The following is a 22441-nucleotide window of genomic DNA, read 5'->3' as shown; positions in this document are numbered from 1 at the left end:
TTTGTGCATAAATTGGCTGCGTTTGAAATTGGATCATTTTTGAGTGAGACAGTGCAAATAATCGCCTTAATCTTGTATTCGGTTTAATAAATATACAAGCACCCTACTCACTCAGAGTCATCACATCGCCTCAGGACCGCAAATAAAAACGGCGAACGTAGCCATAGCACATTGTCGTAACAGGAAATTCCACTTAGACTGCCACAAAGGCGCATAAACTTTCATACAAATAAGCACTAAAGAATCCCGCTTCGCCGTCATGTAAAGTAATAATAATAATTATTATTATTATTATTAGTAGTAGTAGTAGTAGTACTATTTAACTTGACCATTCGCCAGCGTAACAAAACTAAGCTTACAATTTTAGCATAATTGTAAAATTAAGTATTATCAGAAATTATGTCGAATTAAATAACCTTCCGTGTAGATCGCATTTCTAATATAAAATCTGGCAACGAGCGAACAATCTTCAGTTTTGTCAACAATGACGACAACAAAAAAGACAAATGCGAGGGAAGCCGTCGAGTTCCAAGACGTACACCGGCGCCTTCCCAACTTGGTGGAAGAGATTGCACTTTCGGTTTCGGTTTCACTCCACGTCGTCTAGCAACGTTGTCATTGCCACGCCTTCAGTTGGCTCCCGGCTTCCGGTGACAACTTCCCTTTCTCGGCTGTGCTCGGCGCTGCACATGTTTTTCTACGGCAGCAACGCGGTTTGCTTTCAGTGTGCAGCTCGGACAGCACCGACGTGGGTTGCCTTTCACCGTCTTCGCCTTCTCAAAACGCATCACGAGGTTCGGTACGCGTCGAGTACAACTTTCAGTACGCTGAAGTGTTCCTTCTGAGCAGCGCCCAAGATGTGCGGTGAGGCCGACTACCCGTGTCTTGCGATTCTTTCGCTTGTCTTGAACATTGAGCGACAATACCAAGTGCCACGTCGTGTCAGATGTCGGGCGCAGTGGCACCCGTCACGTCACACGCTGCGTGCCGGATCCCTGTCGCCGAGGCGATGGGCAATCTTGGTTTATAACGCGCGCTCTATCTTTATGGCTTGGCTCGCACATGAGCTATCGGCGCACAAATATATCAGTGTTGTTTTAATTCCAACAGTTGTCATTAATGTTGCGCGTAGTTGTGTCAGCAATGAACATTGAATCCCAAATGAAGAGTTGCATAACGGTCCTAAGTGGAACATATCAATATTTTGTTTTCGCATTGATGTATTTCTACAAGTTCTTCACTAGCGCGCTTATGTGATCTCTGCTTCTGCTTGTAGTGAAACCTTCCTGAGCATTTTATTTTATGTTTTTCCCTACGCGTGTGCTGACACAAAGAATTTCGTCACCTTCGCGCGTTGTCTAAATTCCTGAGATTTAGTGCAAATTCTTATGCGTGTTTTCGCGATATGTTTGTCGCTCTTCGAGTGAACAAAATCTCGTTAAAATGCTCGATTTGACGCGATTTTGTTGGTCACGCGCACTGCTCATATATGCGCATAGTCATTTGCTGCGATGCAACTGGGGGTGCGTTGGCACTGCGCCGTACCATTGATCCCGTTTTGACAAGCAAGCAGTTGCTATCGCGCCGGGCGGCGTACCACCTCGCGAGTCGCTGCCGGAGTGGTTTCGTCCCCATCTCTGACGGGCTTTCGTGAAAGGCTCACGCGTGCCCGCAGACCAAACGGTCACGTTCACTCCCTTTTCACTCTCTCGTCTTTTGTTACGCGAACGTGAGAGTCATTTTGCAGGACGTCACGCATAACGGTCGAGCGGTCCGCCCACCGCGGCGAGTCTGGCGTGGTGACCCATTTAAAGCCTCGTTTAGGTTTTGCTTTCGTGCTGGAAAAACGGAAGGGGGAAGCTGATGATCATCGCTGCAGTGGTGTGTCCTACTGAAAGGACCGGTTGTATAGGAAGGTGCTTACTTCCGACGAACAGGAAAAGATCGTGATTCAGTGAAGACGAAGTCTGCGTAATTCGAGACCGAGTTCAGTGGAGAACTGCCTTGACATGGTCTGCTAACGTTTTTAATTTAAGCAAACTTTAGGACGCGTCGTTGTGTCTTACGATCCAGTTTTATAATGCCTCCCGGCAAGGAAATGTCGGCGGGGTGTAGTATAGATTACATCAATCTGGTAAACATGTTGAAACAGATGTAAAAAATACATTAAAAACAAAAATAGGGTATGAATCTGTTTTTCGCCGCAAGAAGGCCATGATACAAAACGGAAGTCTTCGCGAAACACGGTCTGATAGCCCCGCAAATGCCTAGCTGACGCGTAACCTCGCGCTAGCGAAAGTAAGTACCCTGAGCCTGTTCACTTCTTCCTGTCAATACTTAGCTGTTAAAGCTGCTCTGGTTTTTCTTCTTTTTTTATTTTTTCAACCAGGTGCACCTTTCAACAAGGCGCGCCTTTCAGTAGCGAACGACGAAGCGAAACCGGAGAAAAATGCGCGCCTCTTTCGCGTGTATCGAAGCCAAAACAATGCGCTTGATAGTTACCCGTATGAAAACAGCAGTCCGGCCTTCCGTTACCTCAATGCCACTGGTTACATGCGTGGCGGCTATGGGCTATGCGTGCTACGTGCATTAATCGGATCGATGGAATGCTGTACGCGGAGTAAATGTATCGACGCCAGCCGAGAGGCGAGATCTCAAAAGCGAGGCCGGAGGCTGGCAGACGGTGTCTGGTGGCGCCGAGACCAGGTTACCGCTCGCCGCTCTCGTTTCCGAGTGGCCAAAGTAGCGCGTAGCACCGCATGTTTCTCTCCTTATCGGGGCTCAAGGTGATCCTCTGCCACAGCAGCGCCAAGGCCGGCCGAGGAGTTCGCTCGGCTGTAGACTGTGTGAATACTTGATTTCTTCGTTCCTTTTTTTTTTTTTCGCTGTTTATGAAAAGTCTCAGGTCAGCCGCACGCCTACTGCATAGAGGAGCCGCCAGGAATGTGGTCAAGTCCCGACCACCATTTTCAGGCTTCAAAGGTTATTGGAAAGGGAGAAGCGCTCATTACATCAGAAGCAAGAAAAGATCCGGATTCTATGCACACGGTCACCATGCCTGTGTCGGTTCCTACTGCAAAGGTTCTGCTGGTTTGCACGAAACCGGACTGGTGCCCCCGTCGGGCTTTCTTTTTATTATTTTTATTTTTCTCAACCTCGTATGTGCAGAAACTTTTTGGAAGGCAATCAACTTGTCGCACAGAACCGGTACAGCGACAACGTTCATCCTGTCCCTGCAGCATGCCTAGTGCTTGGGTATCGCGACTTTCGCAATGAAAGGGCTCCACGGCTTCCGTCGTATAGCAGTGGAGATTTGTCTGATCATTCTCATGTGCCATTGAGGAGCCTCGCCGCTTAGCGATATGGTTTCCATTTAATGACTCGTTTACTTTAGCATAGACGTTCGCAGTTTTGCTGATGTACACAGCTCCAACTAAAAGCTTACAAACCGCCACCCCCAAGAAAAAGAAAGTTTCTTATGGGCTCGCACATTTAGCTTGGACTTGTTCTCTGCAGCTGTAAACTGAATGCGCAGACACCACAGAATATGTCATGTTCTGACAACATGGCATGGCAGTGTCATGCTGCATGCTCAAGCTGTACAGAAAAATGTTCTTGCGCGGCACTTATCGACTTTTTCTTGTGATCATGTACGCGCTTTTACCTTTTTTATACATCGTTGCATCTGTTTCTGCGCCAATTTTCAGCCTAATCGTGACTGGCGCCGCTTTGGTCGCGAGGGATACAGGCGCATTTGAGCCGTTAAATTATGAGCGGACACACGTGTGCGCCTGACGCACGCTGAGCGTCAGCTTAAAGAGCCCGGAGAACACCTCGTATACGTATAGAGAGAGGAGAGCGCGCACATCGGCAAGGGCTCCAGATGGCAATGTGACTGAAGAAAGGCCCACATCTCTCGATGATGCGCAGTGTCACTATACTTTCTGAAAAAAAAAAAGTGCTAATAACGCCAGCATTTTAAACTTTCCGCGAAGCTGGCTGATCGAACATAATCTATTTGGGACATTGGCCCTCAAATGATATCTGTATAGGGTCCAGTGCCGCCGATAGCTTCGGTCTGTATGAAAGCCGTTTTCTCGTAGTGCTAAACCGTACGTACCCGGTACGAACACTGCAGTTCTCGCGGGTTTGCTGGACTTGACAGCAATCGTAACATGCTTGCCGTAGTGAGAAACTTGCGCGCTTCGCTTTAAATCAATGAGTATTGACAGAGCCAGCAGCTGCGGCCGTGCAGCAAATTCGAACTACACTTGCGCAGGGAGTAACACGGTGCGGCCGCTTAGCTAAAAAAATTCTCACACTTGATAGACGTTGCGACAGTGAAACGTAGGCCACCTGCCGTATGTCGCGTTGTCGGTATAATTTTTTCAAAGCAGTCTCGTCGTTACACGAAGAAAAAAAGAAAATCCTCTCTGCTGCGTGTAATGTTTTCATTTTTCTTTAGTGCAACGAAAAAAAAAAGAGCAGCGGACAACAACCGGCTGCTTGTGCGTCATCGTATACGGATATCGGGGAGATTTTGTAATGATTGTGTTTTTCCGTTCTTGCCAACCCTTCGTCATTAGATCGCACACGTCGCCGCGCCGTTTTATCTCAAGAGATCGTCCTGGCAGGAATTTAAGCGAACGCTCTGTAAAAAAAAAAAAAAAGTGTTTTTATACTCTGCTCTGTATATGGTCCGTAGCTTGCAGATATTTTGTTTATATATTTTCGACCAGTGTCTGCAAGCGTTTTCAAAACGGCCAGTATAGTAGAGTAACTTCAATTAATAGACCAAAGAAAATGGACTTGTAAATGGACTTTAAATTTTTCTATATATATAGACTGCCTCTATGCTTTCTGTATTCAAACTGACATTTGTACTTTAGGTCGATCCTCAGGCGATCTGTGGGCTTCCTAAACTTATTTTTTATGTGCGCGACCCTCATCGCGACGGGTAAGAAATAATTGAAGGCATCGTTACATTACAAGAGCCCTTGAATTTTCTTTTTTTTCCAAGATGGCTCGTAAATGAAGGGAAGGGAAATAGCGAGTGAGGGGGCAGGGGGTGTAGTGCTCAGTGGAGACGCCGGAAGCGGGAGCTATAAAAAAGTTCACCGACGATTACGATGACCCCTAATGCGAAATTTGAGCGCAGGTCAATACGTGTTTTCGTTTCGCGATGTACTGGCTGGCGTGGACAATATACCTCGTTCGGCACGTTACAAATGGAGCGAACTGTGGCGCGTCTGCCTCGCTAATCGGGAGATCGCGAGAGGCAGAACGTGGGTGACGAGTGGGTGCGAGTCACAGCAGCCGCCGCAGACAGATCTCCGCTCATGTAGTGCTTTGTTTCCATCCAGACGACGCGCGCTACTCTGGCGCGATATCGTATAGCCATCTTAGCCGCACCGCCCGTCTTGCGCGGCACTACGCTTTCCTTCTCACGCTTTCGTTCCACCAACGACGAGAGCGGCCCTTCGTCGCGGGGAAGTCGTGCCACCAGTGTCAGCGGCGACGACACCCAAGGGAGCTTCACATCGAGTACTCGTTCGTAGCCGCTCGCCATCGCCCCTTGTAGGAGCAGTGATCCCCGTCACCGCGGACTGACCTCAGCAGCAGACTCCGCGGACAAGCGTAGCCCTCTCCACCTCACGCTATATACTGTTATCTCACGCGCAACGCGCCGGGCCCGGCAAAGGTACACGCTGTGGTCTTCACAGGCGGCGCTGCCGCCCGGTATTTATGATTTCTTGTTTTACTCTGAGCGGCGAGACCATTAAAGCGGGCGCAGACCCGACGATGGCTTTTCTTCAACATTCCCATGGGATTGGCCGTGTCCATCACCGCGATAACGGCTTGCGTGATGGTGCGGCTACGCACGCAAGCAGCTCGGGCAGCCTTCATCATGGGCCTATCATTGTTTCCATGTGCTTGGCATGTATAATTGCCGCCTATTTACGCAGCAGGTGAGGCGTCTTTCTGCGCCTTGCTACTTTCGCGACTTAACATATCCTTAGACGAACGAGCCATGCTTACACACACAGCCCGTTGCCGGCCGTACTTCCGCATTTTCTCGCAGCGATATAGTTGAAGGCAGCTCATTAGTCAACATTTTTTGGCGCCTATCGCTCGTATCAGTCGCGCCCGTGGTTGTCATCGCCGGAATTCCTTGGCGGAGAAGCGGTGGTTAGAAAAATCCCTCTATTGGCCCCCGACCCTGCAGGTCGGGGATATTGTAACAATTCTGTTCGAATTCTATTCCGTATCGCGCATTGAGAGTGCATGTTCCGAACAAGCGCTCCGCTCACGTTATCACCAGGATCGGCTGATCGGGAGCTGGGATGAGAAATTAATATAATCAATTGATAGGAACCTTTACATTATACCGACGCAGGATGCGATCCTGGTTTCATGTTTCGAAAAGTAAAACTTAGGAAACATCGATACAATCAAAACTTAAAAAAAAAAAAGCGACACACACGCTATTCCATTTCATTTATTTCTGAAATTGCCCACGCACATCTCTGCGCCTTAGTATTGGTGCACTTGTGTTACACAAAGAACAGAAAACCCGAAGGAACAGTGGTACAGGATGCAGTAAAAAAATGAACTAGATCGATTACAGAAGTCAAGTAAAGAGCAAATACAAGAGCTGGAGATCATAACGCAAGGTATAATCATAACGCGAGGTATCTTGTTACAAGGCGGGTTATAGTGTTAGAGGTGCAAGCTGAGCTCGCGTAGAAAATTCTGGGATTACGCAAGTTTGGTTGAGGCACGCAGAACGTTACAGCCAACAGCAACAGCGGACGGAAGTGCCTGGCAATTAGTTTATCGCGATTACATCGCGATAAACTAATCATGGCATCGCGAATTAGTAATCGCGATGCCATCGCCTTATTTCTATGGGGGCCTAATATTAAACATGCGCAGTATGTACGCTCGTAGGCACAAAAATACGACGTCCCAGAAATCGATCGTGCAGGAAACGAATGAAACGTCGCTGAACACATTAAACTTTTTTCACATTGGTCAAATTAATACAGTTCCATACAACAGAACTATACTCTAACTTCGAGCGGACAAAGTGAGAATACAAGAGAACAACGTAGTTGACATTCGTAGACTTTTTGTCATTCTCGATATCGGACCTAACTTTCTGTATATATGCATTAAGAATGCTTGAATCATGTTCTTCGAAAGTTAGTCGGGAGTCAACGAATATTCCTAAGTATTCCTGGAAGGTGGCGCAACGGCGCTACACATAATTGTGCAGCAACTATATAAAGCTTTTTTTTTATCTGCACCAAATATTTAAAAGTGCCTGTGGCAGAGAGCACAGTTGATCCTTGATCTAAATTACTCGATGAGGCGGCCATTACTTGTGCTAGAAATCAAAATGATTAATTGAATTAATATAGTTAGGCTATAGTTGACTTTCTAATTAATCATTTTATGGCACATATCTTAATGTAAGAATTGTAACTAGCGAGTTCGCAAGGCGTATCCACTTGGAACGAGTTCTCGGACTGCCCCAGTTTCGAGATATTAATTTTCGAAGTGTCCGATGAACTGCATTGGCGTTCCAGTTACCGTTAAAAAAAACGCTGTTTTATGCATTGACGTTCAAAAGTAACTGGAACGCCAATGCATTTCGTCGGACACTCAAAATCTATCTCGAAACTGGGCAGTCCTGAGAATTCGTTCCAAGTGGATACGGCTCGCGAACTCACCAGTTATAACTCTTAAATTAAAATGTGGCGTAAGATTATTAATGAAACAGTTATTAGCGCAACTATGTTACTTATTGAATTAGTTATTTCGACTTCTCGTAGAATTTATGGCCGCCTCATCGAGTAATTTAGATCAAGAGTTAGCATTGTGCTATCTGCCGCAGGCATTTTTTTTTAAATTTGGTGCAGCTAAAACAAAAAAAAAAAAACGCCCTGTATACATCCGTACATAACCTGAGGAAGCGGTATCACGAACACTCAATCTTGGCCACCCGTGTACACTCTCGACGAGTATCCGTTCAGGCATGACGATTTACGGACAGTTGAAGGCTGGCTCACGCACGTCCTGCCGCGTGCCACACCTCGAGTAAGACGCACGTCACCGTTCCTGTGTCCGAGTAGAACTTCGCCACTTTTCAAAAGTGTAGAGCTTACATTCGCGACGGTACTTCAGATTAAATGAGTGCTAGCGGCCCTCATACCTGTGAAACGCCGTCTAACCGTCCAACCTTTCGTTGCCCCCTGTCGCGAATGTTATCTACTCTCTGGTTTGAAGATAGTTCTATACGGACGCAGGAACGAAGTGCATTGTATGGTCTCGAGGCCATATCGGTAATTACGATAGCACGTCCGTAAGCCATGGTCTTCAGTTATCCTTCATCACTCATTGTCATGTATGAACTGACAACTGTCCAGAAAGACAGTCCGCGATTGAAGGCTTGGTGTGTGCACCTTCCCTCAAAGCTTCTGCAGTTACTCGTGCGCGCCCGCTCTCTTTTTCTGGATGCTGTGCGACCTTTCAGCAGGTGGTCGCCGCTGCTCTTTTCATTCTTGTGCAGCCATTTTCTGTGCGTGGCTTTCGAAAATGTGAACACGTTCCAAGTCGCTCCACTTTCTGTCGTTTAGCTCGATCCTTGTGTCGTGTAGTCGGCGTGCTACGTTTTCGTATCAGCCGTTGCAGTATAATACAGTGATCCTCTGCCCTTATATACAGTCGGCGTGGAATGTTTGCTGGATCCACGAATCGAATTCCGGCCACGGTGCCCGCCTTTTGTTGAGGCCGAAATGAGAAAACACCCGTGTACTTAGATTTAGGTGCACGTTAATGAACCCTGCAGGTGGTTAAAATTTCAGGAGTCCCCCACTACGGCATGCCTCATAATCAGATCGTGGCTTTGGCACGTAAAACCCCAGAATTCAATTCAGAGCGCATGCCGTTATGTCACCCGTTGTGAACCGCAACGAGTGAAACGCCCTAGTCCGAGCGTGAGGCTTTGCGCACATTATGCGTCTTGTGGTGACGGGCAGAAAATCTTCAAAGAGGGTTAAAGAAAGCTAACGCAGCGCATGATATGGGTGCTTCTGACACCTGGCATATTTTTATCACAGCCTGAAGGACGTCTGCTTCACCACAGATCAGAATGTACACAAGGTTAAGTGCTAGAATTGTCGCTTCTTGTTCCTTGCAGCTTGTGAAACACCTTTTATACCGTGCCGCGTGTGTGTGTGTGTGTGTGTGTGTGTGTGTGTGTGTGTGTGTGTGTGTGTGTGTGTGTGTGTGTGTGTGTGTGTGTGTGTGTGTGTGTGTGTGTGTGTGTGTGTGTGTGTGTGTGTGTGTGTGTGTGTGTGTGTGTGTGTGTGTGTGTGTGTGTGTCCTATGTCGCGACCCTGGAGGTCTAACCACTGCGTGACTTTTCGTCCAGTTCGCTTTCTTGTTTACATGCGCTGGGTCTACTTATTCTGGGGTGGTAGTGTGGACACTCAAATTCTACCACGTTGTAGAATTCCGCCACGTCGACGTTTTGAGCCAATCGGAGCTGACAAAGTGGCGGAATTTGGCAATTCGTGTTAGTTGTTCTGGACATGGTCGCATTCCGCCATATTGTCGAATTCTCCATCTTGTCAGCTGCGGTTGGCCCAGACGGCTGCCAGGCGTCGTCTCGTGATTTGGTAAAAAAATACCAGCATTGGGGAATTGGACAGTGTCCAATAGCGGCTCATGGCATCGCTGTTCCTCACTATAGCAAGCGTTATACGCGTCCTTCCAGACGTTAATTCCAGACTGAGGCGCTTTCCTTAGCAGTGTACCTGCAGTCATGGCTCATACCATGTCTGCGCAGCCGCTCTCGTGTTGATGTTTGCAAGGAAAACTTTACGCAGCAGTAGAAGATGGTTTGACCCGCCGTGGTGGCCTGGCGTCTTTGGCGTTGCGCTGCTAAGCCCGAGGGCGTCCGGAATGTTGTCTCGGCCGCGGTATGGCCGTATTTCGATGGGGGCGAAATGCAAACGTGCCCCGTGCATTGGGTGCACGTTAAGGAACCCCAGGTGGTCAGCATTTATCCGGAGTCCCCCAGTGCGGTGTGCCTCCTAATCATATGGTGGTTTTGGCACGTAAAACTCCAGAATTTCATTTTTTTTCCTTTAAAGGCAGTTTCAGAATGCTAAGGCGGATATAGCCGACTGTCGGCCGCCGTCATCGAGCCATTTGGTTATCGCGGAGCAGAGAGTCCTACATATACCTTTGCAGAGTCACGAATACTGAGACGAAGTTCCGCGGTCTCGGGGGAATGGGAGCGCTGGCGAAAGTGAGATCGGCCCGTGAGCGGCTGCGAGCGGAACCAGGCCACGTGTCTGCAGCCCGTCTGCTGGTCGACCAGTGAGAGTATACGGGAGGCCGCCGTACGCCTTGGCGCGCGAAAGGCGCATCTCGCCCAACCGGTAGCCGCCCAGTTGGAGGGCATGCTCTGCGGTTCCTGCTGCAAGCTTCGACCATTATGAGGTTCCGCCCATAGCTTCCAGGAGCCTTATACTTCAGACGTGTGTGCGCGAGTGCCTCGTAGCAAGCTCACAGTGGACTTCTCGCCGCTTTCCTGGGCCTTAGAAGCGCGCTATTCATAACATGTTCGAGTGTTCTCGCGATTAATTCCACGATATGGAGACGACACAGGTTGCTCGTTGTAAAATGCAATCACAGCATGACCAGCAATTACCAGCGCGATAAGGCGCTGGTAATTAACGTATTCTCGGAAGAAAATTTCGTCATGGCTTCCTGAGACCGTTAGGACGTTGGCCTTCCCTTTAGCGTTATAACGGCTCGTCGAAGCAGATGGCTTGTCTTGCAAGTGACTCGAAAGTAATTCCGGGCACACGAAGTAGACGAGCGAATCACTCGCAGTTTTGCTTGGGACTTGTAAAGGGTATACATGTTTGGTCGTCTGGGCGAGTCGGCGTGGTGTCATGGCAAGATCAATAAATAAATAAATACATAAACAAATAATAACGTGCTAACGGAACACGGGGAAGCGATCGTATCGTACCTGCCTCTAGTCCTTCTGTTTCGTATACTTGTGTGTGTGTGTGTGTGTGTTTCACATGGATGTTGCAAAGGCGTCAGTGCATGTCACAGCTCGCAGTGCTCACGGTGGCGTATGCCTGGATAGAGCTTATGTTCTAGCGGGCACGCGCTGTAATGCATTTCACCTCCCACCCCCTCCTTTTGACGAGCGCTTCCTGCTGAGATTCTCCCTCTGTTCTCTGTATACTCGAAGCCTACGTCCCAGAGGCTTGTGACTTTGTCAACAGGTGCCGTCGCCTATATCCATTAGAGTCGCGCTCAAGTTGCCCGCCGCGCGACGCGTAAGCATGCATGCGCACCTCAAAGCGCGTTCCTTGTGACTAACCTTCGTGCAGTACCGGCTGGCTGGCTGTATGTCTGTCTTGGCTTCTAGCGCAGCAAGCGTCGCTGACTTATCCCAGCTACCCACTTTCTGTAGCGGGCCGCTTGCATCCTTTCGCCGCCGCGCCCAAGTGCCCGCGTGGAAAAGCGGAGGGCCGCAGGCGGACGCTACCCGAGTCTGGCTAGAGGGTGTTGGTCTGGCGCCTGTCAGGCCTGCCGTCCCACGCTTGGGCCGTTCAGTGACACCGAAACTTGTTTTGCCATAGGTCCTCCCGAGATAGCTGAAGGGGGACCTCCCAGGCACGCGTCTCTTTCGTAACTCGCGCGCGCGTCTGACCTCTCACCGCATTCTCGGCGCCGGCGGGATATTCGAGTTGTTTTCACCCGGCGGCCGTTTCGCTCCGGCGTGTATGTGTGACCTATTACCCGGCAGCCTTAGTTTTCTTCTTCTTTTTTTTTTCACGAGCGCCAACCCTTTACTTCCATTTCTCTTCCTGACCCCCTCTCTTCCATTTTTCAATTCGCGCTTGGCGTTCCGCGCATACGCTAGGCAGCTTGTGTAGCTTGTCTTCAAGGACCGGCCTAGTTGGTTGCCTTCGACTGGTTCTTCTGCTGCGAGGCCAGACGACTCGCGGCGTCGTCATAACTTCAAAATATGCGCGCCAAGCCGACGCGCGACTTGGACTACTTATGTGTACCGGATCAAGTGATGTCCTCGAATTCGTGGCGACATTAGTGAACGCATACATAAGTGTGCTTTGGTACACAACTGGGCGATCTGTTTTGACGTGGCCACTTTATTCTATGTTCTCTCATGTACCGCGCTTGTGCCGTTGCTGTTTCGTTCTAAGAAAGAAAAAGCATGTCTAAAAAAAAGATCTATATGCCGAAGTTGACTATGATTTGAGACTGTCGTAAACCTGTCTTCGCTTGCACGCGTACGAAGTACATTGAGGTCGAGCGCGCGTTCAACGAACGAAGCGAGTGTTGATCTGAGCGTGAAGTCATGCGCTTCACCGCTGTCTTTGTGAGCCAGTCTCTTCTGCCGCTGGTTCGCTTGATGGTTCGCCCTGCGGAGGGGGAGAAAAGTTTCTGGACACCAATGGGCAACAAAAGCAGCCACAGTGGCATGCACGTGCTTGTACATGACCGTTAGAATTATACTTCTTACAAAGAGTTTGGACGGGTTACAAAGATGGACGGGTTCAGTGTTGTACGAATAAACAAACACAAGACTGCGCCGCGCGGCATATTTGTCATCACGCGGCACATGTGCATGTAGCGCTCGGACGTCATAAGTGACGTCCGACTTGAGAAATGAATCCGTCGTCGTCACAGTGCACTATGTAGCCAAGTCCAGCTGCCTATAACGTTGGCTACATACGGCATCACGTCGCAAGAAGCTTTTAAATGGCACAGGCCAAGTCGCGGACGCCTGAAATTTTCGTCGCATTGGCATGAACCTGGGCACGCAAAGTACAGACTCTTATTCGAGCTTATGAAACGTGTTTCGTCCGCTATATCGATGTGTGCATGGGAGTTGAACGTCAGCTTCAATAAATGACATCAATGCCGTCAATTCGAAAGCAGACCGAGTTCAATCTGGATAAAAGGCGTCCGCGTGAAAGTCACGTCCGTGCAGTTGTGTAATCGACGCCTTAGGCGTTTTTAGAGTACACTACAGTTTCACGTGGTTACTGCACCACTGTTAACGACGGTGTATACACGATCGTCATCGTGAAACGCGGCGCTGGGGACCTTCGCGAACAAATCCAGCGCCGACCAAGTCCACGCCGACCGCGCCACTTCCGCTGGACTGCGCGCGTTTGATGCACGTGTTCTCGTAGAACGTCGTTCGCCCCCCCCCCCTTTTTTTTATCGTGCATTCACGTAAGTCGCCATTCTGCGTATTCTGCAGTCTGTTCAGTCAGGTCTGTCTGTATACGCCGTCTAAAGCGCGACACGTCTAGTTCCTTCGAGTGCTCCTTTCTGCATACGTATACACTACGGGTCGGTGGCCTCTTAGCCGCGTGCTGCGCGATTTATTATTCTTCGAACCGGCGTAACTCGTGAACCGTTATCGAGGACGGCCAGGGCGGTCGAGCGATCTTTAGGCCTCGTTGTCGTGTGCGCACGTGCGCTCCGCTATCGCCCCCGCATATCTTGGAAACTGCAGCGAGCGCTGCGGTGCTGCTGTTAAGGCCAGGCTGTAGATTGCTACACGGCGATCGCCTTCATTGTTGAAATTCCCCTTCGTACGTTGCCGTGTACTGTTATCGGCGGGGAACAGAAGCGCGCTTTTCTTTTTTTTGTTCTCGTGGATCATAGTGTTGCTTAGCCTGAGATCGAAAAGGACGTCTCCGGCATTGAAAATCAGTTCTTCGTTGCACTTCTTTTCTTAGCCTCTTGCTAGTGAAACAAATTCGTCAAATGAACAGTTAGGTCAGGCCAGTTTATTTCTTTATAGGCTCCTTTATCAGGGGTGTTACATAAGAGGTGGGGTAAATCATGCAACGACAATTCAACGTAATAACAAACGGGACATTTAAAAAGTTCAGCATCTTCCGAGCATGCTTTCTCACCATTCTCTCTTCCAAACCTGATTTGCCATCTCAGTCGATTCAAGAAAGATTTGCTGTGCAGCATCGAAGATTGTTAGTCGTGGGTAGATCTTGTTGCAGTCAAGCAACCAGACATCTTTCTTTTTTTCGTATTTCGTCCCATCCAGCATGACATTGTAAACGTAGTTGCTCGTTGTGAGCCTATACTTCAGAGCTTAAATTTTACTGTGACGTACTACCCGAAGCTGCACACTTGGCTATGACAAACGCCTTATAGAGTACTCCGGAATAATTTCAACCGTGAGCGCTCTTGCATATACCGACTCCATCGGAATGCGGCCGGCGAGGTCGGGATTCGAGCCCGGGACCTCGTAGTCAACAGCGCAACGTCATAGCCACTGAGCCACCGAGAAGAGCAAAAGTCTACTCTATCATGGAAAGAAAATGCATAGTCTCCTTTTTATATCCTGACGAACTGCGCACCTATTCATACACTTCAATGCAAGACATATTGTACGATTTATAATATTCGGCATACGTGATAGTTTACTGCTGGCTTCAATAGCTTGCGAGCTGCGCGATCCGCGAACTACCTTCAGGACGTATAAAAATTCCGAAATTCTTTTTTGAAAGAGGCACTCCCTTTTTTTTATGTAAGGTGTTAGAACTCGCCGTGATTCGGGAGGTCAACTTTGGGTCGTCAGCCCACCGACCCTGTACATAAGGCTCGCGTGGTGGCACACGCTGTCTCGTCCGCCCCGAGCTAAATATACAGGGTGATCATTTTTTGTTTTACGTCATTTTTAACAATCGCCTGTGGCAGATAGTATAATTCCTGTCGTTGAACTGGAACGTTCGTAGAGGCGGGCATGACTAGCACCAGAAGTCGAAAGAAATTAAGCTAATGAGCAAACATTTACTAATTAACGTAAATAATTCGTTAACGGCACATGCAGCAATTACGAATTGTAACCTGTGAGTGTGCTAACGCATCTACTTGAAATGAATTTCTAGGATTACAACTGTTTCTATATATTAGTTTCCAAAGTGTGAGACGGAATGCATGGGCGTTATTTACTTTTGTGCTTGAATGCATAGAATAGCGTTTTATCCGCCGTGGTTGCTCAGTGGCTATGGTGTTGGGCTGCTGAGCACGAGGTCGCGGGATCGAGTCCCGGCCACGGCGGCCGCATTTCGATGGGGGCGAAATGCGAAAACACCCGTGTGCTTAGATTTAGGTGCACGTTAAAGAACCCCAGGTGGTCAAAATTTCCGGAGTCCTCCACTACGGCGTGCCTCATAATCAGACAGTAGTTTTGGCACGTAAAACCCCAAATATTATTATTACAATTCGTAAGTTGAAGTACGTGCCTTACAATAATTAAACATTTAATTAGTGAATTTTGTCAATTAGTTGAATATACGTTTCGATGTATGGTGCGAGTATTTTCCGCCTCTCTAAACAATACAGCTCAGACTACAATTACGGTATGTGCCACAGGTGGCTTTAAAAATTCCATAAAACTTAAAAATGATCACCCCGTAATGCTGTTATAGAGATAGCAAAGAACTCTCGCATAGTGCAGTCCGGTTTTGTGCACTGCACTTTGAGTAACACTGATACAATCCGCGGAATCCAAGCTATTTACGAACCGTCGCCCGCCCTCTATTTGCGACGTCGAAGCGAATACTGTGTTACAGAGTCGCCCACTGTTAGGGGGAAACACCTCGTTAGTATTCAGCCGCTCATCGCAGCTTATATAGATTTGTAACGAAGACGTGAACCTTTCATTAATATGCATCATCTGCCTCGAGCATCACGTTGGTCAGTTGGAATGTCTCGGTGGATTGAATACTAATGCGGCATTTCTCCCATGTATACGAGTGGACGTCCTCTGTGCACGCAGCAATTGAGTGCACTGTTCAGCACTCGGAACGCGACAATCGGACCGCATGGCAGCGGCCGCTTTTTTGAACCACAAGGTGCAAGCTAGCCGATCGGAGGGGGGAGTGAAATGCAGTCGCACTGCGCCACAGAGGCTCTCGTTCTCGTGGCGGACTGTAATGCGTCCGGTCGGTTTCTCCCTGTGCCCACCGGTGGCGCAAGAATCCCCGCCAGCCATGCGCGCCGAGTATCGCGTTTGAATCGCGAAGCACCGTATGCATGCAACTGTAGCTGCCGCGGTCTTGTACTTACACACATGTGCACCCTTGCTTCGCCGGGAGGTTATGCTGCTCACATGCCGCGAACTTTTTTGTTTGTTTGTTTTATTGCTTCTGCCTAATTAGGTGCATAGGCTGAATTTTAAGCGTGCGCTTCGGTATATTCACGCACTAAAGCTTAGGTTATGCAGCTTTCTTACGAGGGGCTGCGAAACAAAAAAATCTAATTTTTGAGCTGATGGCGGTCCCCTGAGAGCGGCATTACGGCACGCAAGGATTACCTTGCATTACCGAACGGTTCGCCTTGTTGTCTAGACAATGATAAATAAATGGCTAAGTATACAATGTTGTTTCTGCATGACGTCCTCCTGTGACCGACTTCCGTTTGGCTTTATTGTTTGTATTTGGTTATCGGCAGCTGCGTTACGTATTTTATATTTGGAGGACGCGTGGTTGGGGGATGTAGTCCATTGAGAGTGTTGCGAATATTTGAAACTTTGGAATAACAAGTTGAATTTTGTCCCATTCGATTCGGTCGGTGAATCGAATAGTCAATAATGGAAAATCCGAATACTTTTCGAATAGTCTTGATACACTTGAAGTGGTCGACTGTACATACCAAAATTTGATAACTTTCATTCCGCCCACGGTGGACATAATGTACTCGATATAGTGCATGCTGCTTCGCTCAGATAGCCAGAATTTTCCCGATTCAGTCCAAGGAAGCTGCGCAGTTGTTTTGCACGAAGAGGGCTTGGAAAGTTGAGCACTGCGGAAATTTTGTCCGGATCGGGCTGGATGCCGCCTTTGCTAACGAGATAACCCAGGACTTTAATCGTTGTGATGAGTATATACAAGACCTCATAGTACGAGACAGTTCAATTTCACAGCCTGAGTCCTCTCGGTGGTGTAATCTTCCTACGTGTAATTGTCGCATACTTGGCTATCACTAATACTGCTTCGCCTTTCCGGCGAAACTGCGGCCTCTTTCTCTTTCCTTTTTCTGTGAGTCCGAGTATAAGTGCTGCTGCGCATGACTGCTGTTGATTCTGATTTCGAATGAACCCGGCTTAGCCTCATCTTGGTTACTAATTGAATTATGCAGTGTTCCTCAACTATCATGCGCCAAGACTTAAAAAAGGAGCAGTTGCGTTACTCGAAGAAAACCTAGTGCATATTGTTTCCAGTACAGTGGAGTAGCCGCCAGTAATTTTTTCGTTTATGAGATTTAATTAGGTAATTGCAATTAATTATCTAACTCGAGAACTACTGTCCTAATTTTGAAAGTGTCAATGCGGCATTTGTAGGCACCCCAAAATGACATCTAACAGCAGTGTTTTCGGCGACGTACTAATTGCGTACAATTTTTTTCGACTGGCAAAGAAACCTCAATAAGTATGAAAAATACCACTTGAGTGCGCTCCCACCCGCATCATAAAGCAGCACCCTCAAATAAGCTGGTTGAAAGTAACTGCATTGCCTGTGACAAACCCGAGAGACAGCGCATCACCTTGATAATGGTATACGGAAGGAGCAAGGTCTATCCAAATAGGTCGCGAAGCTTTGGGCGAAAAGCGGTTCAGTACGTACTGTCACCGACATCAGCAAGGGTGGTTATGGGAGCAGCTATTGAAGCGCGACTATGTTTCGAGGGAACAAACATTGGGAAAGAAAAAGGCGTTTTTTTTTTAATTCAAGCGAGACACAGTTAGATTCATTCAACGAAAATAAAATTCCTGGTCAATTTGGTATATTCATGACGAGTTAGGAAAATACAAGTTGATTCAATTTTATTATTATTAATAAATACATCTCTTTTCAGCGCCCATCGTTACTGGGGGCGTTGACGCCGCTATCACTCACAATGCAATGCACCTCTTCAAGGGTGCGGAAAGGCGCGCTCGTAAAGTTCACCTGTCGAAATACGCCTCCCTCACATGTTGTGCTTTTGCTTGTCGAAGTTTGTCTGATTGTGGTGACGCTGAGAGCTTCATCGCTTCTAACCTGTTCAGTCAAAAGCAGTGAGTTACGACCGCCAGGTAAGTGTGTAGTTGTTTTCGTGCGACTGCGCTGGCCGACGGGCTTGGCATCCGACGATATGATCAGCACTCTACACCTGAAGCTTTCGTCGGCCTCTAAAGAAAGTATGTTCTGTGCAGGGGTGCGATTTCGACAGCCGTACGGCTGGCCTTTTCCTGCATCGCTTGCCGCGCTGAAAGCTCGAAACGCCCATCAAGTCGAATGGCGGGGCATTCGAATATATAGCTCTAAAGGCAGGCCAACAAAACAAATTTCGCGCCTTCGAAAACAAAATGACGTCGCTTCTGTTTTTAACAGATGTGGCGTCACATCATTTTTTTCTTCCTCCTGAAGTATTCCCTCCACACACAGATGGCGCTAAGCCCCGTGAACCACCGATGAACCGCCATGTTTTGAACGTATGGTCTCCTATGGAAGCTTCGCTACCAGGTGTATTTACCTTGGAAGGATCATCAACAGCAGGTTTCTTGGCTTCGCAGCTATTCCTTCCTCTCTACGTCACACTTATTATCCGTATCTCGAGGCCGACTGATCACATTGATAACAAAAGCCCCTTGATAACGGGGTCGAAGTGCCGCTCTGACCACGCACAAAATGGGAAAAGCAATGTGATAGGCATAGAATGTTTCAAAATCTTGTCGTTGCTCGCACCGCATCGAAAGAGTGCGTGCGTAGCTACATCTTGCGCCAGAAACTTGCTTCGGATCAAAGCCAAATTAAAGTGACCGTTTTATTTTTCATGAAATTGTATCCGTGCTGCACAAACAGGTTCGTGACAAAAAATAAAAGCGAAATAAATAGACCGGGAAGCGAGCAACGTGTAGAGAAAAGACAAAACCGGTGCGTTCAAGAAAGTAAATCTACCACTTCTATATGATCCGAATTGGCTATCAGCATGTCTGCACCAAAAAAAAAACAGAAAAAAATCAGGTTTCAGTGTGCCCTTATTATCTATGAATTCGTAAGCTCTGTTGAACACCAGCTGCTACCTAGAGGACGTGTTCGAATAGGTCTCCTTCTGTAGATACGCAGTACTGAGTCCGCTTTATCACATCTTCAGTGGCTTTCTTGATGACCGACGCCGGAATTCTACGGCAGACATCCGTTATCCTTGCCTTGAACTGATCTGACGTCCGCCTCAATCATTTACGCACGCTCTTTCACATAACCCAAAAGAAAGAAATCGAGTAGAGAGAGGTCAGGTGACCTAGCCGGCCAATTTGCAGACCCGTCCCTTCCAATCTATTGCGCATGAAAAGTCGCATCCAGCCAGTTTCGTGCTCGGCTGCTGCTGTGTGCTGGCGCCCCATCTTACTGATACCAAAGAAATGGAATGTGTGACAGCGGGACTTCGCCGAGAAACTCATCTACCACTGCATCAAGGATTTCGTCCACTTAACGCTGTCTAGTCAGTGTGTGATCAAAGGAGATGGGACCGATTATAGCACCGGCGTAAATGCCGCACCACACATTGAACGACCACTGGTACTGGTGCCGATTGCGCTTTACCCAGTGTTGATTGGAGCGACTCCAATAGTGTGCATTATGCAAATTTACTTGACCGTTTCTGTGAAAATTGGCTTCATCTGTGCACATGATGTTGCTCAAGAAGTACGGTGACTGATCGGCTTTTGTGAGGACCTAATTCAAGAAATCTAGACGATTCTACAGGTCCATATCTCCCAAGCATTGGGGCTGGTTAAGGTGGTACGGATGAAAGGCCGTCATTTAGAATCCTCCAAACTGATGACTTGGAAATTGTACCTGCAGGGCGGCCACGTCCCGCACGCTAGCATGATGGTTTGAGGCCATAAATGCTATAGCATCGGTGCGTAGGCTGGGACTGAAAGATGGAGTTCTCCGCCGCTGTTTCTTGAAGCTGCCGGTTTGTCAGGTTTTCATAATTTCTGATTATAGTCGATGCGTTTCTTCTACCGCCACACTTCCATGACTGATATATATACTTGCGGCCTTCCTCTTGTTGCCATTTGCACATCCCAAGGCAAGGATCATGTTTACCTTCTGCTCGTTAGAGAAAGACATGGCTACTGGCTCGAAACAAAACGCACCTTTAGACCTTTGCACTGACGTTGTCAATTCGCTTTTATGGTGATATGTTTTGTAGAAACGAAAAAAAAAACATCCGTGCACTTTGTCTACGCTAAGACAACAGCTATCACAGCTTGTTTCCACTAACACCAAACGCGACGTGTTGCTTCGGCCGGGGCGCGGCAGATCAGGCACGATCACGATGGTCTTTCTTTAATTCCTTTATTTCGTTCTGGATAACTCAGAGGGAGCCTGTTCGAGGGCGCTGCTTTATGATCCGGGTCACTGGAAGAAATTTCAGAGTACCGCAAAGGTCGGGATTTGACTGGCAACACTGAGCGGCCACCGCCATATACCTTCCAAGCCTACTGCGTCGCGGGAAGGCCGCCGTGTTGGAAGAGCTTTGATATTCGGTGCCACATCGGGTTGAGTGTTTACTGAAGTACAAATATATTGTGCCCGGAGATAACGGTTGCTAAGAACGAAAATAAAATGTTATTTTGTGAGAAGTAATTTTGTGCGGTGGTTGTTTTGCACGCCGATCGTGTTTACTGCTGGAACTGTGCTACGATTGTGGGCAGCAGCTTAGCGCTGCTATCGGGAGCTTATGCTCGCGTTTTTTTTTCCCCTTCCGCGGAGTGAGCTACGAAGGAAACATTTCGTCACTTCGAGCCAGAATGAGGCAAACTTGTGCTTTTGGGCATGAACATCGTGGACCGCCGTCGGCTTCTATTGAATGTTTCCAAGCAGGACGAAACTAACACCTGACAGTGTCACAGGCACGTACGTTCATTGTATAATTTCACAAGCTAAATCGGATACATTTAATTTAGTTTGCAAACTGATACCGCGCGTTCTTGACTCTGCCGGGCGACTTCGTCCGCCGTATATACGCACGACACACATGCGACTGCCGTGTGCGCACCGGTGTTTTGCCGTGATCGTAAGACGATCTGTGAACCAACTTCGATGACCATTTTGCGCACTAGATCTTGTGGAAGGCCAATATGAGCCATTTGCGTGATTACAGCAACGTATATGTACTTCTGTACACTGATAATGAGCGAGAGTTTGCTACATTGCGATTTATGAACGCGGCTGTCTCGTGCGTTCATGAGAGGCTACTCTTCTCAACTTATTTATGGCTGTTTTCTTAGACTGCCAAGATTTGCTGCATATGTAAAAAAGAAAAAAAACAGGAACGCCCGCTGGTGACGCAGCACTTTTTTTTCTAAGTTACATAGGCGATGTATAAAATTATTGTGCTTTTAGAGCGGTTTATGTAACATGCATAGTGACAGAGTGAAACTAAAGCTACTGGGTGTTCTGTTGTTTTGTATTTCTTGTTATGCATCAAGCACAACATTATTTGGGTATGCACCGTAGCATTTCAACATAAAACATAATATGTATGCTGACTTCAGTTCATTGCATGTGCTCGGCTTACAAGCTCAAAATTTGAAGCATGTGTTGTGAATATCACCTGGCCATTGGTTTCAAGCTCGAAATGCGTATGTATAAATGAGCAAGGGATAAGTGGAAAAGAGGAAGTATCATGGGCCTCGTATTGACCATGCTTTTATTGACTGCGATCGTCAAGATCTGCGAAAAACAAGTGTCATATGGGTCGAGTGACTCGAGGCGAGAGCGCGCTCACGTGCGCGGAGAAATCATGCGAGTGTCTGGTGCACGTGAGGACGTGGAATTCTCGCGCGACAAGTGTCTTCGCGTGCCACGAGCACGGAATAACCGCGTGTGTTGAGCAACAAACGCGTACACGTGCACCCGCGTCAAGCGTGCAAGACGCGAACGATCCTTGCAATGAACTCCAATTTTCGTAGCATCGCTAACACCGCGTGCACTTCGCTTAAATATCTTCTAAAACAGTGCCGAAAAGCACAAGCAAGGTGTACTTATACCTCGCACACGCGGGTGTTTTTTGTAGGCTTGAAGTTCTCCCGGCCGATTCTGTGTAACCGCGCAGAACGACGCTCTCGGTCATTTTTCCCAGTCGGAATCTAGAAAAACAAGTATTTCCAGACTCAGTTCAGTTGCTGCATCCGAAGGCGCAGCAGCCAGGTATGATTTCCTTGCAGTCAAATGCGAGCGCGACAATCGGAACACAAAAAACGTAGGGAACCGGCGCTGCCTGCGTTCTAACTCAGCCGGCCCGCCCGGCGCTTGGAAGGCATATGGCGCCCCAAAGTCACGTGGTA

The 22441-nt window shown here is 48.0% G+C and overlaps 1 protein-coding gene across 6 annotated transcripts in view; it reads left to right on the top strand.

The window, feature by feature from the left end:
- The first annotated feature begins 654 nt into the window (after window positions 1–654).
- The window catches only part of LOC142585632 (glutamine--fructose-6-phosphate aminotransferase [isomerizing] 2-like), an 81532-nt gene continuing 59745 nt past the window's right edge, over window positions 655–22441 (top strand). For 5 of the 6 annotated variants that reach the window (XM_075696592.1, XM_075696575.1, XM_075696567.1 and 2 more), the window contains exon 1: window positions 655–864. In XM_075696592.1, coding sequence (XP_075552707.1) covers window positions 858–864 — 7 coding nt within the window. In that variant the 5' untranslated portion in view covers window positions 655–857. The remainder of the gene's footprint in view (window positions 865–22441) is intronic. The other variant, XM_075696583.1, reaches the window with a different exon arrangement.

This window comes from Dermacentor variabilis, chromosome 1 (genome assembly GCF_050947875.1).
Source record: "Dermacentor variabilis isolate Ectoservices chromosome 1, ASM5094787v1, whole genome shotgun sequence".
Classification (NCBI taxonomy): Eukaryota; Metazoa; Arthropoda; class Arachnida; order Ixodida; family Ixodidae; genus Dermacentor; species Dermacentor variabilis.
The sequence above is the reverse complement of the archived record's forward strand: the minus strand, read 5'-3'. Positions and strand labels throughout refer to the sequence as shown.